Source organism: Crotalus tigris, unplaced genomic scaffold, assembly GCF_016545835.1.
Source record: "Crotalus tigris isolate CLP2741 ecotype Arizona unplaced genomic scaffold, ASM1654583v1 scf7180000018354.2857554, whole genome shotgun sequence".
Lineage (NCBI taxonomy): Eukaryota > Metazoa > Chordata > Lepidosauria > Squamata > Viperidae > Crotalus > Crotalus tigris.
Genome location: NW_024096961.1, coordinates 2,064,008 through 2,083,442, shown reverse-complemented (window position 1 = coordinate 2,083,442; position 19,435 = coordinate 2,064,008). Strand labels below are relative to the sequence as shown.

The 19,435-nt window shown below is 37.3% G+C and overlaps 1 protein-coding gene across 1 annotated transcript in view; it reads right to left on the bottom strand.

Moving 5' to 3' along the window:
- The window catches only part of IGSF22 (immunoglobulin superfamily member 22), a 53,064-nt gene that overhangs the window by 29,274 nt on the left and 4,355 nt on the right, over positions 1-19,435 (bottom strand). Inside the window, exons 2-10 of the mRNA XM_039350780.1 lie at positions 18,359-18,511; positions 15,010-15,141; positions 13,845-13,981; positions 12,704-12,803; positions 12,091-12,130; positions 7,247-7,418; positions 5,752-5,865; positions 3,277-3,439; positions 2,307-2,579 (exon numbers count right to left, since the gene is read on the bottom strand). Coding sequence (XP_039206714.1) covers positions 2,307-2,579; positions 3,277-3,439; positions 5,752-5,865; positions 7,247-7,418; positions 12,091-12,130; positions 12,704-12,803; positions 13,845-13,981; positions 15,010-15,141; positions 18,359-18,470 — 1,243 coding nt within the window. The 5' untranslated portion in view covers positions 18,471-18,511. The remainder of the gene's footprint in view (positions 1-2,306; positions 2,580-3,276; positions 3,440-5,751; positions 5,866-7,246; positions 7,419-12,090; positions 12,131-12,703; positions 12,804-13,844; positions 13,982-15,009; positions 15,142-18,358; positions 18,512-19,435) is intronic.

Genomic DNA, 19,435 nt, shown 5'->3' with positions numbered 1-19,435 from the left:
GCGTGAATGCCCACAGAGAGGGCATGCGTGCCATAGGTTCGCTACCACTGATCTATGGGAATCAAGATTGGTAGCTACAAGCAGCATGTTGATGTGCAGCAAAGTAAGAAATGGAAAAGTGCCCAAGGCTTGGAAATGGGGAAGCAATTTATGAAAATGTGCAATCTTAAAATGGTCTTATTGCCCATAAATACTATTGCTTTCTCTAAAAAACCAAAAGCATACTTGCAATCTTTTATCTAGCCTTAGGGCATCTCCATATTCATTCAGAAAACATGGGCGGTTTTTGTAGCAAAAAGAATATACAAATATCTCTGAATGGCACAGTAGTTAATAAGGTCTCCCTAACTGTACTCTATATTTGTGGCTGTATGCGTCTGTCTAAAATTTTTGTGTGTGCTGCGGGAAACAATAGTGCAAATGTAGCAATCATGCTTAAGAATTAAAATGTGTAACTACTCTTTAGAATAAGCTTTAGAACAGTTCTGGCATTAGAATGCTGAGCATACGTTTCCTTAAGACTCTCTTTCAAAACTCTAGTGAAGGGGTCTTCAAACCTGGCCCTTTTATGACCTGTGGACTTCAATTCCCAGAATTCCTCAGCCAAGCACACTGAGGAATTCTGGGAGTTGAAGTCCACAAGTCATAAAAGGGCCAAGTTTGAAAACCCCTGCTCTAGTGGAAAGCAATAAAACCTGTCATCGCTGTATGGCACAATTGCTTGGATCCATATGAATTAGCAGTTTGGAACAGGACAGTGTTTCAGATGGAGTTGAATCCTGAACTACAATCTCTTTAGAAAGAGATTATCATACATCCAAGTCACTCCAGTTGGGCTGTCCAATTGAGATCTTCTCACAAGGTTGCCTCTGAACTGAGAACAAGCCTGTCAACTGCTAAATCCCCTCTAGTTTTGGGTATTGTGAATGGATGGAAATTAATCAAGGAGAGAAGCAACCTAGAACTAAGGAGAAATTTCCTGACAGTTAGAACAATTAACTAGTGGAACAATCTGCCTCCAGAAGCGGTGAATGCTCCAACACTGGAAGTGTTTAACAAGAGACTAGACAACCATTTGTCTGAAATGGTATAGGGTTTCCTGCCTGAGCAGGAGGTTGGACTATAGATGACCTCCAACTCTGTTATTCTATTTCAGGCATGTGATACTCGCGACATCACGTGACGTCACATGACGTATCAGGACTTTTTCCCCATTGCCAGCAATGGGGTGGGCATGGTTTCGGTGTGACATATTTGGCCTGCAGGCTGGCAGTTTGACATGCCTGTTCTATTCTATTCTATTCTGTTCTATTCTATTCTATTCCATTCCATTCTAAAGCGTTCTCCAATGATAATCTTTTTCTCTGAACTCCATATACCCCCTTATTATGTGGAGCTATGGAAAATGAAACCATGTTGAAAAACAGATCATCTTGAAATCAGTCTTTTGATGGGTACTGCATTTTACAGCATTAAAATGGAGAGTCATCAGGCGAAAAGCAATTCTATTGCCCATTGAAGTTCATAAAATATGGTTTACACAAATTATCTTATCTTCCCATCTCCCATCGTGCTTTTGTTTCTCTGTTATGCCTTACCTCTGAATACATTCTATTACACAACAAATTCTTCTAGATATTCAGTGTTCCATTCTCACTGTCATGTGATTTAATTAGTAATACAAATAGTCCTCAACGTACAACCACAATTGAACCCAAAATTTCTACTGCTAAGTGAAACATTTGTGAAGTGAGTTTTGCCCTGTTTTGCCCTTTCTTGCCACTTTTGTTAAGTGAATCACTGCAGTTGTTAAATTAGTAACACGGTTGTTAAGTGGATCTGGTGTCTCCATTGACCGTGCTTGTCAGAGGGCCGCAAAAGGGGATCAGATGACCCTGGGACACTGCAACTGTCACAAATACGAGTCAGTTGCCAAGCATCTGAAGTATGATCATGTGACCACGGGGATCTGCAACGATCGTAGGTATGAAAAACGGTCGTAGGTCACTTTTTTCACTGCTGCTGTAACTTCAAACAGTCACTAAATGAACTGTTGTAAGTCGAGGAATACCTGTAGTTGGTAAAGCCAAAGATTAATCTGCTATTTAAAATGAAAGATTCATCTGCTATTTAGTTCCAAACTTGAGGTAAAAATAGGAACAAGTGAGTTATCAGAAAAAGAAGACGAAGTATCCTCTTTTCATCTTCAGTTCAGTACTAAATAGCATCCCTTTAATATAGGTAAAGCATCAGTTGCTTGCCTGAAACTCAGGCATTAAGAAATAGTTAATCCCAGCATCTCTTACTCTGAATGAAAAGCTCTGTTTCTGTCACCAGGCCTCCAGTTTCAAAGCTGACCTTTCCCATGTCACTCGGGCGGGCATCTTTAATTTTCAGAGTGTGAGTCAAGCCATCTTCAGAGGTGATGATCTCATACTTGTCATCCCGCTTCAGCTCTTTTCCATTCAGTTTCCATACAAAGTTGGAGACCTTTTTAGAAAGGCGGATCTCAAGCACAGCAGTTTGCCTTTCGTTTACTTTCATGGGTTGCAGGTCTGTCAAAAAAACTAGGGGCTCATCTGCCAAAAGAAGATAAAACTCACAATGAAGGCCACTAGTCATGTTGATGCTGATTGATGGAGAACTTTTAAAACACAGACCAGAGTATCAGTTTCTGTCTCTCAGTTCTGCATATAGGTAGTCCTTGACATACGAACACAACTGAGCCCAAAAGGTCTGCCATAGTTGTTAAGTGGATCATTGCACTTGTTCAATTAGTAACACAGTTGTTAAGTGAATCTGGCTTCCCCATTGACTTTGATTGTCAGAAGGTCCCAAAAGGTGATCACAGAACCCCACAACCATCATAAATATGAGTCTGTTGCTAAGCATCTGAATTTTGATCAGGTGCAATGGTTATAAGTGTGAAAAATTGTAAAATTGCCATTGTAACTTTGAATGGTCACTGAATGAATTATTGTAAGTCAAGGACTACCTGTATTTCTGCAGCAGGACTGGACAACATGTGCCTGGCCTGGGAGCTACATGTTCCCCACTCCAACCTTCCCTTCTCCTGACATTTTTCGCTTCTCCCAGAGCTTGTGAAGTTTATCTAGACTGTCAAAATTCAAAAGCTTGTGATATTTGGTATAATATGTTTCCTTTTTTAAAAAAATATTAAACTCTCTAGTAGATTTGTGATGTCCCTGATGACAAACCCCAAACTTTCCATGACCTTTCATCATCCTCATATTAAATGAAAGATATGAAACTTACCGATTACACGCAAATTTGCAGAGAGAACTTTATCGCCTACAACAAAAGAGTAGACACCTATGTCACGTTCATTGACGTTAAAGATGTGAAGCAGAAACTTAGTGCCTATCTGTTTTGCATCATATTTTCCTAAAGAATATTGAAGACGAAGGGGTTCTTGACCCTAGAAAGAAGAAAATGTGGTGTTTTTGAAAGGCAAACATTTGTTATTAAAACATATATCTCTATCATCTTTATTATCTCTACCCCACCTGATTAATCATCTTCTTTTATGATTGGCACCCTCAAGTATGAAATAAATTCATAGAACAATACTTCTTTGAGCTCTTATCAAGAATGTTCTGTCTTATTAAGGCTATCATGTCTCATTGAGCAATGACAACTTCCAGGTAAAAATTGCACATTCAGTAACTGGCTTCAAAGTAAGTAAAATTCAAATTTCCAAACAGTGAACATTTATTCGAAAATTAATGCATGGATTCAGCTGGACATTTCATAAAGCAATAATTACTTTAGAGCAGTGGTTCTCAACCTGTGGGTCAGGACCCTATTTGGGGTCGAACAACCATTTCATGGGGGTCGCCAAACAAGGCTGTCCACCATTTTTTCCCTTTTTCTTTGGCCATGCCCCTGGCACCCAGTGATGTATAAGTGGTTGGGGGTCGCCACAACATGAGGAACTGTATTATGGGGTCGCGGCATTAGAAAGGTTGAGAACCACTGCTTTAGAGGTATATCATAGCTAGCACATTCTGCAAAGCAGGTAAAATGAAAACAAAAAAACCAAAACAAAACAAAATCCAGGGCACTTTCCTCTGGGCATGCATTACAAAAAGGCAATGAGGTGGCTCAGCGGTTAATGCTGAGCTTGTTGGTTGGAAAGCCGGCAGCCCAGGTTCAAGACCCAAGTGCCACGTGATGGGGTGAGCCCCTGTCCTCCCCCCAGCTCCTGCCAACCTAGAAGTTCAAAATCATGTAAATGTGAGTAGATAAATAGGTACCAGCACTCCATGACATCATGCTGGACACATGACTACGGAAATGTCTTCGGACAGGGCTCAATGGCCTTGAAACAGATTTTACTCCGCTAGTCAACAATGACTAACGGAGTAAAATCTGCAGGGACTCCTTTATCTTATGCATTACATTGTAACTAATCCTCCCACCCTGCCCCATCTTTTCATAGAATATAAATTTTCTTGCTCTTGACTTTAACTTCCTTGCAGAAGTATTTTCTCATCAAGGTGGCTTTAAACCACAAGCTGGACAATCCAAAGCCCCTATTTGGCCCTGGCTGTATCACCTACTGCCTATAAGATGCAGCTGTGTCCACTGGTTGCATATTTATCTGATCAGGCTAAAGTTTGTTTATATAAATTATTGATAGAGCCATCCATCTCGTGGCAATGACTCTGGATAGTTTACAAGAATTCAAAACATCACAAACCTACAAAGTCATGATGCTCCAATTAAACAATACCTCCTGGATAAAACCACATCAACATTTGCTTGGTCCAAACACCTGGAAGAACAGCCATGTCTTCAGGGCCTTATGAAGAACTAACAGGCTCAGGAGGTAGGGAGAGAATGAACGTAGGGGGGAGATACTTAACTCAGTCCCTTCATTGATCTTACTTAGTATCGTTGCTCCTTGACAACAATTAGTTGTGGAGAAAGCAGTGATTGATAGCATTGTTGCTAGGCCAGAAAGCCTTATCCCTTATCCTCAAAAATGAGGTTTTGTTTTCTATCTTAGCAAATTTGCTTTAGCTGATTGTCATCCATTGGTCTTCATAACAGATTCACAGAAACCTGGAAAGAGATGCTGGGACACAATGGGATAAGGCAGTTGTGGCGAACCTATGGCATGGGTGTCAGAGGCGGCACTCAGAGCCCTCTCTGTGGGCACGCACGCCATCGCCTCAGTCCTAGGCCATCAGCTGGGTTTTATAAAACCTTTTCGCTTTAGGCCTCCGCCGTCGTGTGCAAAAAAAAAAAGGTTCAATCAATCAGTCAATTTCAACTTCTCGCAGGGAAAAAAAGATCTTGCAAAGTTGGAATTGATTGATTGAACTTTTTAGTCCCACCCAGTCTACTGTTACCACCACAGCCACGCCCACCCAATGGGCCACACCCACCCAATTGGCCACACCCAGCCAATGGGCCATACCCACCCAGCATCCAATGATGCATAAGTGGGTTTTCGGTTGCAGTTTGGGCACTCGGTCTCTAAAAGGTTCGCCATCACTGGGATAAGGCTTTCTGACCTGCAGTAATTGTGAAAGTGTATGTATGATGGATGGAATATTGTGCTACTTGTCAACATTGATGCAACTTCTAACACACAATCAAGCACCAGATTCAGTTCCCAGAATGGAAGAGATGGCTCATCTTGCTGTAGACAAAACCTACAGAGCCCCCTTGCTCTCAGCCACCAACTTTCATTTCAGCTATAATAAAGAAAAATTCAGCTACTTTTAGCCACATCATCTTCATATTGGCATCCCTGAGTTCCAGAATACAATCAAAGATCGCTGTAGAGTCCACTTTAGCAGAAACGTCTTCTAAGGGTTTTAGAATCTTTATAGCCTGAAACATAAAAAGAGGTCAATCTTTAGCTATTTTTTAATATTTATTTTTAACCTTATTTATTGTTCCATTTACCTATTGCAATTTGTGTAATACTCATGATGGATATATGGATTTGACCATTAGTCTCTTGATCCTGTATTTTGTTGTGTATATAACAGAGAATCAGTAGCTAATAATCTTTCAGCATCTTCAAGCCAACAAATATATTCTGGCAGACGTTTCATGCATATCTTTTGTATTGTTGCACTATTTGTTGTGTATCAAACTCTTTGGATTGCTTTTGGAATATCAAATTCCAAATCAAATTTCCTTTATATCACATAAGAGCCACGGTGGCGCAGTGGTTAGAATGCAGAACAGCAGGCTACTTCTGCTGACTGCTGGCTGCCAGCAGTTTGGCAGTTTGATTCGCATCAGCTGAAGGTTGACTCAGCCTTCCATCCTTCCAAGTCTGGTAAAATGAGGACCCAGATTGTTGGGGGCAATATGCTGACTCTGTAAACCACTTATAGAGGGCTGTAAAGCACTATGAAGCGGTATAGAACTCTAAGTGCTATTGCTACTTGATTATTTTGATAACTTAATTATAGCATTGCTATTTTACTTGCATCTCTGTTGGTGGGTTTTTATTTTTGTTATATAAAGTTGATCTTTGACCAAAATAAAGCTTTATTTACTTGTTTTGTTTTAGTAACAATGTTAATGATGCCATTATGGAAACTTGGTGGGATGAAACCCACAAATGGAAGACACAGCTACAGGGATTTAAATTATTTAAAAGAAACAGACCAAATAAAAGAGGAGGTGGAGTTGCTCTCTATATAAGAATAGATAATGATGAAAACTGTCTCGAATGCATTTGGGTCAATATAAAAGAGGGGGGGAATGACATTGTCATAGGTGTATACTATAGACCACCTAACCAAACAGAGGAAATAGATGAACTTTTTGCTAGTCAGCTAACTAAGGTATGTAGGAAGCACATCACAATAGTAATGGGAGACTTTAATTATCCTGACATCAACTGAGACAAACTCTGCGCCAAGTGGAAGAACAAACTTCACACTCAGAAGGTTGAGAGTTCAATCCTAGGCAGCGACAGATGTTTCTCTATCTGGGTGCAAAGAGAAAATATCTGCTGTGAACTCCACATATCTGTCAGGAAGGGCACCCAGTCAGTAAATGCTCAGTTCCATTCAGTCGCCTCAACCCCACTCCAATGAAAGGGATTACAGGGTCAGGGAAAAAAAATCATTTTCCCATAGCAAACAGACAACATCTATATCCTTTTAAAAGAAAATTATTGCCCAACATTTAAATGATGACACACATGTAAGGCAACTCAAGCATCCAAGGTCTGGATGGATAAATGACTGACCTCAACTTCTTTTTTCTTCATCTCCTTCAGCTTTTTAAGAAGTCCTCGAAAATCAGTGAAACCATGTTCCATGCAGACCTTCTCAAAGTCTTTCTTAGGCACCGAGGCGAGAATCTCCAGCATTTCCTTTTCATCAGTCACTTTTTTCTCCTTCTTTGGAGTGGGAAGCCCCCTACATACAGACGGACAAGGTCAATGAACTGGTCATAAAAACTACAGCTCTCTGAATTCTTATGTGGAATCCCTTCTTCTCCCTTGCCTCTGGCCAAAGTTACAATTCCATCTTTAGCTATAGGAGGAGAGAATGGAAAGCCATTAATAATTTCATCAAGAACTTTGACCCCCCAAATCTACCGAATTACAATATTATTCTCTACATTATTTTGATGCCACCTACTAAAACATCATGGAAAGCCTCTTGAGGCAACGTGGTTCATGAAATTTGCTGAAAAGCTCTTATGTATTACCCACCTCTGTATCAGCACTTGGCTAATCTCAAAAAACTAAGCCTAGTAGGATGGGTTAAGTTCCTGAATGGAATTACTAGAACATCCCAGGGCTATAGATGACATTAGAAGTCCTTTTCCAGCACAAAAAGGCTCTTCCTGCCATTTTAAACAATTCTATTAGACAAGAGAAGAATGTTCAAAAATTAAAGGAGTGTTTAAAGGACTATTTTGCTTTGAATATGTACAAGGGGACTTCAATGTCAATGGTATGGGATGCAGGTAAAGCATTTATGCGCGGTGTTTTGATAAAAATGAATAATTTTTATAAGCGAAATCAGATTCAGAAACGTAGAGAACTTGAAGATGAAATTAAATTAAAAGAAAGGGCTTTGATTCTAAATCCTTCTGATGAAAGTACTAAAGAATCTGTAAAGTTATTAAGGTCACAATTTAATATGTTGATAGCAGATCAAGCTGCAACCAACTTATTATTTATGAAACAAAATACATTTTGTAATGCTAATAAGCCGGGGAGATGGTTGGCTTATCAATTAAGAAAGAAACAGAGACAGAGAATAATAGAGAAAATAAATTACAAGGGTAAACTAGTTTCTCAGAAGGAATTAATTAAAAAATCTTTTTTGGATTATTATCAAAACTTATATAAATCTACCAATGTACAATTGTTAGATATAAATAAATATTTAGCTGAGGCTAGTTTTCCTAAACTGACTGAGGATCAGAAATATGAAATTAATGGCTTAATTACTAAGGAGGAAATTGCCTCAGCAATTCAACAATTGAAATTAGGGAAAGCACCGGGTACGGATGGGTTAACAGCTGTTTATTATAAAGCTTTAATGGAGGAGATGATCCAACCATTAAATGATCTTTTTAATGGTATCTTACAGGGTTTAGAGATTCCTCCTTCATGGCGTAGTGCCTTTATATCATTGATTCCAAAGGAGGATCAAGATCTTACTTTACCAAAAAATTATAGGCCTATATCTCTTTTAAACGTGGATTATAAGATATTTGTAAAAATTTTGGTAAATAGGCTTATGAGGGTGGTGCATCATCTTGTGCATAAAGACCAATCAGGGTTTATAACAGGAAGGTATATGAAAAACAATGTTAGACAAATTATTAATCTATTAGAATACTTAGATAAGAACAACCAAGTTCCTGCAGGGCTCATATTTTTAGATGCAGAAAAAGCATTTGACCAATTGAATTGGCATTTTATGCTAAGAGTAATGGAAGAAATGAATTTTGGTGAAAACATATTACAAGCCCTTAAGGTAATATATCAAAAACAAACAGCACAACTTATTGTTAATGGAGGTCTTTCGGAGGTTTTCACAATAGAGAAAGGTACTAGACAGGGGTGTCCTTTATCGCCATTGTTGTTTGTTTTAACATTGGAAATATTATTGATCAAAATTCGAGAGTCTCAGGAAATTAAAGGAATATATGTTAATAAAAAAGAATATAAGTTAAGAGCTTTTGCGGATGACTTGGTTGTTACTTTGTCGCAACCTGATTATTCTGTAGTAAACTTATTACAGTTGATTCATCATTATGGCTTGGTCTCGGGTTTTAAGATTAATGTAAATAAGACCAAAATTTTACCTAAAAATATGTCTAGTCAAGAGAAGCAGATTTTGAGTAACCTGACGGGTTTTGAGATTGTTAATAAGGTAAAATATTTGGGGGTGATGTTGTCTGTTTCTAATGTAAAATTATTTAAAAATAATTATGAAAGGTTGTGGGTCAGGGTACAGAAGGACTTGAAGAATTGGGAAAAGTTGCAATTATCCCTCATGGGAAGAATTGCAGTGATAAAAATGAATATTTTACCCAAGTTTCTTTTTCTGTTTCAAATGTTACCAATTTTGAAAAATGAGATTAATTTAAATGAGTGGCAGAAGGGTCTTAATAAATTTATCTGGGCAGGGAAAAAGCCAAGGGTTAAGTTTAAAATTATGCAAGACTTCCGTGAGAGGGGTGGACTTAAGGTACCAAATTTGAAATTATATTATGACGCGGTGGTTTTAACACTAATCAGTGATTGGGTAAATTTGACAAATTCTGAGATACTTTATCTAGAGGGATGGGATTTACTTTATGGGTGGCATGCCTATTTAATATTCAATAAAAAAATGGATTGGGCTTTTAAATCTCATATCTTAAGAATTTCTTTACTTAGGATTTGGAGAAAATATTATAAAAGTGATTTCAAAGTACCATTATGGGCTATACCTTGGCATGCGATAGAAGCAATAAAAAGAGGGGTTAAAATGGATATGGTGTCTTACAGACAGTTACTTAAATGGGATGGACAAAACTGGCAATTAAAATCACGGGAAGAGTTAGCACAAGAAAACTTTATTTATTCCTGGTTCCAATATAGGCAATTACTAGATAGATGGAAGATGGATTGTAAGGTGGGTTTTCTTAGAGAAGATGAAAATCTTATCAAGCAAGTGAAGGATTCAAGACAAACCCACATTAAGAGAATTTATGCGGTTTTAGTTGAATTGGATTCAGAAACGGAACTAATTAAAGATTGTATGATAAGATGGGCGCAGAATTTTGGTGAGCCAGTCTCATTGGACACCTGGGAAAATATTTGGGTGAGAAATGTCAAATTTACACAAGCACAGAACTTAAGGGAGAATTTTTATAAAATGTTTTATAGATGGCACCTTGATCCACAAAAAATGTCTTATATGTACCCTGACGTGCAACCCAAATGTTGGAGATGTGGTTATAAGGAGGCTTCCTATTATCATATTTGGTGGTCATGCAGAGAGATAAAAGCATTTTGGATCAAAATATGGTGGAATATCCAGAGAATTTTTAGAAGGAGGGTAAAATTTACTCCGCAATTATTTTTGTTAGGTATTGTTACAGATTGTGATACAAAGGAGGTTGTTTTGATGTTAAATTTGATTACAGCCGCTAGGCTGTTAGTAGGACAATATTGGAAGAAGGAATCTTTGCCTACATTGCAGGAATGGTTTCTTAAAGTAGCTTATCTGGCGGAAATGGCAAAGATTTCGGCTTTCTTAAAGCAACAAACGCAAGAGAAGTTTCTTGCTGTTTGGGATAAATGGATAAAATTTATACAATTTAGATTGGGTATACAAAAATATTATATAGTTTTTTCATAAGTTTTATTTTCATATATATTATAGATAATCTTTTTATATATATAAATATAAAGTTCTTAATTTAATTTTTATTTTTACTTCTTAAGCCTATATTCTGCTCTGGGAAGCTCAGGGGGGGGGGAAGGGAGGGGGGGGGGTTTGGGAGGGGTGGGGGGTTTTTTTTTTATATATATATGTATTGTTTAGTTTCATTTTTTTTGTATATGTTGTCTCTTGTTTTGTATTTTTTTTTTCTTTTTTGTAAAATTTATAAAACTTTTAATAAATAAAAAAAAAAACAATTCTAATCAGTTTCCTCTTCCCTGATTATATTCATAACCGCATAGAAGGGTTCCTTGAGACTGTAAGAATGGACCCCACTAGACTAAATTGGGCAAAAGAAGCCTTGCCTGCCCCGATACTCTTACTTTAGAAACTGTCTGAGAGAAATTCAATTGGCTCCCAAAAATCTTTTCAAGACTTAGTTGGTTGCCCAGGCAATCTAAGTTGAGTTGATTACCTTTGCTTGCATTTTTACCATAGAGTTGGCGTATTGTTTGTTTGTTTGTTTGTTTGTTTGTTTGTTAGGTACTCCTACAGTTTTCTTGGTAAGATCTTGGAAGTGGTTTTTATCTTGCCTGCTTCCGAGGGCTGAGAGAAGTGACTGGCCTATATGATTTCCAGCCAGCTGCCTTAACCAATACACCAAACTGTGTTTCTTTCCCTTAGTTACCTCTTCATTTTATATATGTTTTACTATTTACTATTTAGGATGAAAGGAGGCTCAATATATAATAAGGTTTTTGGGAACAGCTCAACTTTGCCCATCTCTCTGGGACCCAGGGGATTGTAGTATCCCAGGGGATTGATGTTTTTACTCTCCAGAGAACTAGGGAAAATCCTTTCTGAGATGCTTTCTCTACTCCCATTCCTTCTGTGGGCTGAGATATCTCTTCTCTTACTGTTGTCTTGGCTGTCAGTCTCCCAAGGTTTTCTCAATCCCATTACATCTGGGCAAATGGGGAAATTGGTGCAAACTGATGGCTTTTTCAGGAAACATAAGGGACTATGTTGGATGCTACAAATCTGGATGTTCAGGTTTGAATATAGGAAAGAGAAAGAGAGCCAGATGGCTTCAACCTTATCTGCTTTTCCCCCATTGGGACTGAAGACTTTTCTGTGATCCTATCGGATATGACTGTTTTGTTTGGCTAAAGGTAAGAGACGGAAAGCATCTCACCTTTTTTTCAGCATTTTTTTTAAATCCATCTTTTCTTGGCCTTTAAGAAAATCATGAAAACAGAGAAAGAGATTAGTCCAGGCTGCCAAAAGTATAAGACGGGGTTTCTCAATCTTACCAACTAACACATGTGGACCTCAACTCCCAGAATTTCCCAGCCAGCCAGCCAGCATGCTGAATGAATGATGCTAGCTGGGGAATTGTGGGAATTGAAGTCTACACATCTTAGAGTTGCCAAGGTGTAAGGGAAACAAGATGTAGATGCTTTGGATATCTCATGGTGGTCTTTCGTTACCCAACACCTCCTAGATACTTTGGGATTGCTACTTCCAGAATTTTCAGCCAGCATAATTGAAGGGAGTATCAATTCCAACACATCTAGAATTGGTTAAGTTGCAGAGAGAGGAGTTGTTGCATAATTATGGGCCCAAGATGTGTGGTACTTATTATACATTGCCCCCACTTGTTATACATTGCCCCCATTTATTATACATTGCCCCCGGAGCATCTAGAATCTAGATCCTTTATTCAAGGAAAAGCTACAGGGATTATTCTATTTTCAAAATGGGATATTATTTTTCTTTCCAGCTCTGAATTTGTGCTTCTTGTTTACCTTCAGTTATAACCAGGGATACTGTATAGATAATGTCAGCATGCTTGTTGGAAACCATACACTTGTAAAGATCAGCATCAGCACTTGTGAGATTTTTTATCTGCAATGAAAAAGCAACACAGATCAAAATGAAAGCACCATTATTGTTCTGGAGTCAAACAGGGCATAGTCTGTAGCACTTAGAGCAGGGGTCCTCAAGCTTGGCAACTTTAAGACTTGTGGACTTCAGTTCCCAGAATTTCTCAGCCAGCAAAGCTGGCTTAGAGAGTGGACATATTTCAATTTAACAAAGGAGAATTTACAGAAAGTTTTAATAAGATGATAGAAAGAAGACTCTTTTTTCCTGTGTAGAAAACAGGAGTGAACATGCAAGAATGTTTTGTAAGACCACATCTGAAATTATAGAGAGAAAGAGAGGAACCTTAATTAGGAAAATGGGATGAAGTTCACAATTGGACTTCTATCTTTTATCCATACTTTGTTTCATTAAAAAATATTTGGGCATTTGCTGTGTGGATTTTTTCCCCCCCTCTGACCTAGAGAGAAAGAGAGCTGAACAAAGGCAGTTCTGAAGGAAAGCTACAGAGCAAAGATTTCAGTCTTGAGAAGAAAGAGCAAGAGAATATTGGAATAGATTGTACAAGGAAGAATATAGTGTTTGATCCAAAATGTTGCAGAATTTGTAAAACTAAAACCAGAAATGAAATAAAAGATAATGAGGACTCTAAAGCAGTGTTTTCAAACTTAATACGTTTAAGGTGTATGGACTTCAACTCCCAAAATTCCACAGCAAGCAAGAAGTCTACACATCTTAAGGCTGTCCATTCAAATTGGGCAGTTATAATAAATTTAAATAATAAATAAATAATATGAAATGGAACGTTTCTCTTGAAATAAAGTGTTCCGTTAAATATGACACAAACACTTTCCATATCCCAGGTGGTTGTTTTTTTTTCATATTTAGTGTATGCAGTACCCAGGGTTTACTAAAATGTTCTTATTCTGTCCCATATTTTCTATATAATGCTAATGAAAACTGCAGTGTTGAAGATCACTCTTGAAAATTAAAAAAGTGTTACTTTGCAAGGCAGAGAAGGAAGCAAAAGAGAGGAGCAACTTTTTAAAAGCCACATGTTTTTACCTTGAGGATGTACTCTTTATTGATGCTGTCAAAAAATACCTTTGATCCCTCTCTGAGCGGCACCCCACTTTCTCTTTTCCATGTAACACTGGGCTTGGGGTTACCTATCACTTTGGCTCGGAATACAGCTTTATTTCCTGTTGGCAAGCAACACAGAATGAGATTTGAACAACAAATGACTTTGAATGTACCAGATTTGCACAATTGGGGGCAATCTGCAGGCTGCCTCAACCTGTGATGCTCCCACCCTCCTTCTTTAACAACTAAGTGGGATCAACGAGAGGTTAGATGCTGCAACAGACTGATTTGTCTGTTTTTTCAATAGGTGGTCCTCGACTTACAACAGTGACTGTTTGAAGTTACAACACCACTGAAAAAAGTGACTTATGACCAGTGGTGGGATTCAAATATGTGAACAACTGGTTCTCTGTGTGGATGCCGCTTCCAGAAGTCCATTCTGGGCCTGTGCAATAAAAAATTAGCTACCGGTTCTGCCGAAGTGGTGCGAACCAGCTGAATCCCACCACTGCTTATGACCATTTTTTACATTTATGACCAATGCAGCATCCCCGTGGTCAAGTGATCAAAATTCAGATGCTTGGCAAATGACTCATATTTATAACAGTTGCAGTGTCTCCTTTCAGTTGGATAACATATAACTGGAATTTATACTATCGCTTGGATTGTTTTTGTGCGTTCTTTTAATTTGTGAAGTTGTCCAGAGTTGCTTAGGAGATGAGCAGCCTAGAAACTCAACAAACCAACCAACCAGCCAATTTAGTATTCTCTACTGAAGAAAAATGATTGAGAATACTTTGTTGTGTTTTTTTCATATGACCAGCTCCAGCTTTTCATAGTGAGATGTTTGGAATATTCAAGTCGAGCCTACATCAAAAAGTTACCACGTGGAATGCTTCTGCCTGGGTGACTTCATTCGAATCCCCACCTTCCCAATTTTCTGCCCATTAACATTCACATCCAAATTCAGCTGTAGGAGAGTTTCTGTGGTGGTGATAGAGAGATTAATGCTGGAAATCTTGGTATTCTACCTAAGAAAAAGGCTACTTATCCTTTCTTCTTGAACATAAATGCGGCAGTTGTTGTGTAATACATCTGCAAATATTACATTGAGGAAGCTTAATATGGAGGATGAATGAGAGATTACCTTCAGCAACTGTCAATGTCTGAGGCTTCTCCGTGAATTCAGGAATGCTCTCTCCTGCAGGGATTTCCACAGAATGAGAAACCATGCTGAAGGACTCTGCGGAAGAAGAGGATTTCTTGGAAACCATTTCCTCTGCAAATAAAAGCAGGCATGTGTCATACAAAATAACATTTTTTTATTCATCGGTTTGAAAATTAGGTCTGCAAATATCTGCAGAAAGCAATAAGTAGAAAAAAAACGGCTCAGGTTTTTTTTTTCCAGTAATGGATGGCTCAATACTGAAACACTAAAAGAAATATGTGCATCCTGATTTCAGTAAATTTTAGAACAGATCTCACAGTTCAATATTCACCACAAATTCTGTTTAAAAGTGAAAAAGGATCCCAGCTTCCCTAATCCTTTTCCTTTGAAGGTGTCATTATGTCATTCTTCATTTCCTCATGGCCTTCATCAAAGAACAAATAAGAGGACAAAAATTATCTATTGGATTTATTTGCTGTTGATATAAATATGACCCTTTCTGATGCTTCACATACTCGCAGTTTATGAAAAAAAAAGATCAAAAATTTGCTTGAGTCTATGCTTAATAATCCATTTTTTTTTAAAAAAAATCATTAATATTCAAATTCAGTCTCATACAGTAAGCAAACAATTATATCAAATATTTTACAAGTTGCTTTTGAATACAAAATCTTTAAATATCCAGAGTAATATATCCAAGAGCTATTCAGTAATAATTGAATATTATAATATAATTATAATAAGCTATTCAATAATAATTATAGTTCTATGAAAAAAAATAATTATCTATATTAAAAAATTAAGAAAGGACATGAAAATATGGAACAATTCTTAACCAACTGAAAAAAAGTATTTTATTATATTGTTTAAATCAAGTGACAATATAATAAAAAGCAATATTTCATGCTTACCTCAAATTGGTAGAATTGGGGGGCATACCTTGTTTATATAAGCAAGTAGCTCAGTTAATACAGAGTATTTCTTTTATAATACAACAAATAATGGATTGAGATGAAGAATGTTCAGTTCTTGGGTAAGAATTTAAATCTGTTTTTTTCCCCTTCCAAGTGGACTTTCATAAAACAAATGAACTCAATAGCAACTTTATATAAGTCATGTGATGAATGTAGAGAAAAGGTTTCCAGGATTTATTTTAGGTATCTGTTTAAGTGTTAATCAGAATTTAAGTTTTAAATCAAGACATATCCATACAATTGAAATAATGTAGGGAAAAAGGCCTTCATAGAAGAAAGTATTTTTATAATAACACGATACTTTATATAATTTGGACCAAAATAACAGTGAAAATATAAGATATCATCACTTCTGTATTGTTAAATCATTTATAATTGCAAAATAAGGATGATGGAGATAGGTAATAGACTAATGTTGAAAAATTTCTTTATAGAACCTAAAGCTATAATATCAAAAATACATCAGGCTTTATTTGAAATAGGTTTTGATGGAACTAACAATTTCTACAGTGGCCTGGGGGATGCTTATAAGTAACGCTATAGGAAATGTATCTTTTTACATCAGTGCCATCAATTCCAATAAAAATCTTGTATAGATCTTATAAAGGTGCAGTAAATTGTTGGCAAGACTATAAACTGAAGGGAATATTTTTTTTCATTTTGGATAAGAATTCAAATTTTTTAGCAGAAAGGTTTTAATAAATTCAAATTTTTTAGCAGAAAGGTTTTAATAAAAACCATATATAACTAAACAGAAGTTTAGTTAAGTTTTGGTTTAGTTTCGAATTTTCTCCAAAATTAAACTTACTGCATATATTTGATGGTTAGGAAAAAAAATACAAAATAAAAACATATTAAATTTCTACCTTTAGCAGACAAATTAGTTATAATTAGAAAATGGAAATATATAGGCAATATTCCAGTAGATGGACAGTATAATAAGATGGGTCTACAGCATTGCTTGAGAAAATGACTGATAAAATCTATTGCTTGATAATGCAAATGAGCAAACCATTATTCTGCAAGCAATGGTGGAATTTCATTGTTTACATAAGAGATAAATATCTTTGCATTAGTTGCTGCCCAAATTATAGGAAAGTTAAAATATACTAGTATCAGTAACTTTTTAGATTTAATTGCTACAATCAAAAAAAGAAAACAAATGCATAGAAAAGATTGGGAAAATGTGCCTTTGATCCCTGTGATGTCATCTCCTCTTGCTATAAAGTAGATCATAAACTAAAAGAATTCCCTGCCCCTGTGACATAATTCATCTGAGACTGGAGTGAACAGAAAGGGTAATCATGGATGTATGACCTCAGAGTCTGCATGAGAGAGGTTGATTTGGGACTAAGGCTAGATGGTAGAGGAAAATGGATGTGATCATATGAGGAATTGACCTTCAAAGACTCTGCCCAAAGAATGGTCAGATAAGAGACAGCATAGCTCATAGTGCTGGACAGTGTATGGCAGACATGTCAAACTTGCGACGTCATGTGACATCGCGCAACATATCGGGACAGTTTTGCCATTGCTGGCAATGGGATGGGTGCGGCTCCCGTGTGATGCGTCCGGTCCGTGGGCCAGCAGTTTGACACCCCTGGTGTATGGGGTAGGAGGCTCAGAAGAGAATCTCCCTTATATATATATATAGGGGTAAAGGAAATGGGGAGGAATTGTACTTTCAGATTTGCAAGATTATTTTAATGTAACCTTACAATAAAGTAGAATTCCTGTAGCTGATCTGGTTGTGTTTCCTGTTTGGTCTACCTGTAAGGCTGATGGTTGATATCACATAAATGAGAACTCAGAGTGTTGAGGGCAATCTGCTGACATTGTAAACTGCCCAGAGAGTGCTGTAAAGCTCTGTGGAGCAGTATATAAGTCTAAGTGCTATTGCTAACAGGGGCAGGCAAGCATCAAAGCAGCCTAGAAATACCAAAATAGAGAATATAAGACACCAAGAGACTTTCCATTGGCTTTGGGTGGCAGAATTAGAAAGGCAATTGGCTTTTGCAATTGGCAATCTGCAATGCCCGTTTGTTAGGACTGTACTTGTGAATAACAGACCATCACATTTGGGAAACATTCAATTTGGGAAGGCCAAGTTAAACATAATTGTGAATTACAGTTCCCATATGCTAAGCCTGAAACAAGCCAAAGTACTGATTATAGTGATAATTGATGGGTGGGTGTGAAAGAGAGGTTTTACCCCCTTCTAGATACAACCAACTTATCTACATTAGCTGACTTAGAATTAATTAATATAACTGTACTTAGTTCCTTCTTCTAAAACACAGCCATAGCATTTTTTGATATTCTGACCTCGGGCAGATAATTATCCAACTACTTGCCTTCTGTGATTGTGGTTGTCTGAGTCATATGCTCAACTGAGCTGGAGGTAGAAACCTCAGAAGAGTAATGTTCCTGGACCTGAGTTTCCATCTGCAGGACTGCAGTTGCCATAATGATTCCTATGTCTTTACAGGTTACAGAATTTATAAGAGCTGTGGAAGGAAATAAAAAGTCATTTTAGTCATTTAATGTAAATATCTATTCTGTTTCACTAGGTCATGATCTAAACCTATATTTCTCAACCTCAGCAACATGATGATGTGTGGACTTCAACTCACAGAATTCCCCAGCCAGCCATGCATATCCATACATCTTCAAGTGATCAAGGTTGAAAAACATTGGTCAAGGGAGTTGAATCCCTAGCAACTGGAGGGCACCAGTGTTGGGAAGGGTGGCTCAATTTATCCCATATTTTTAGCCTGAATGTCCCTATGATGGATAAAAAAGGAATAAAAACAATACTAATCAGTTAACAAAAGAATAGAGGCAAAAAGCAAGTCGTAATTCAAAATACTACATATATGGAAGGGGTGCATTTCTGAAACAGATTGGATTTCCCAGAATAAAGGGGGAAAGAAAAAATATGGTTTGGCTTAATATGGATGTATAATTTTAGGAAATCTTGATGAACTTGTGAAATATCAGATGTCTGGAAATGGGCAAATGTGGTCTTTATTGTTAGAGGAAAAAAAGATCCAAGAAACTATTCTCCAAAGCACCAGGGGGCAGGACAAGAAACAATGGTTGGAAATTGATCAAAAAGAGAAGTAACCTGGAATTAAGGAGAAACTTCCTAACAGTGAGAACAGTTAACCAGTGGAACAGCTTGCCCTCAGAAATCGTGGTCACTCCATCACTGGAGGTTTTTAAGAAGAGACTAGATAGTCACTTGTCTGAAATGGTATAGGTTCTCCTGCTTGAGCAGGGGGCTGGACTAGAAGACCTCCAAGGTCCCTTCCAGCTCTATTCTATTCTATTCTTTCTGTTCTATTCTATTCTATTCTATTCTATTCTATTCTATTCTATTCTATTCTATTCTATTCTATTCTATTCTATTCTATTCTACTCTACTCTAC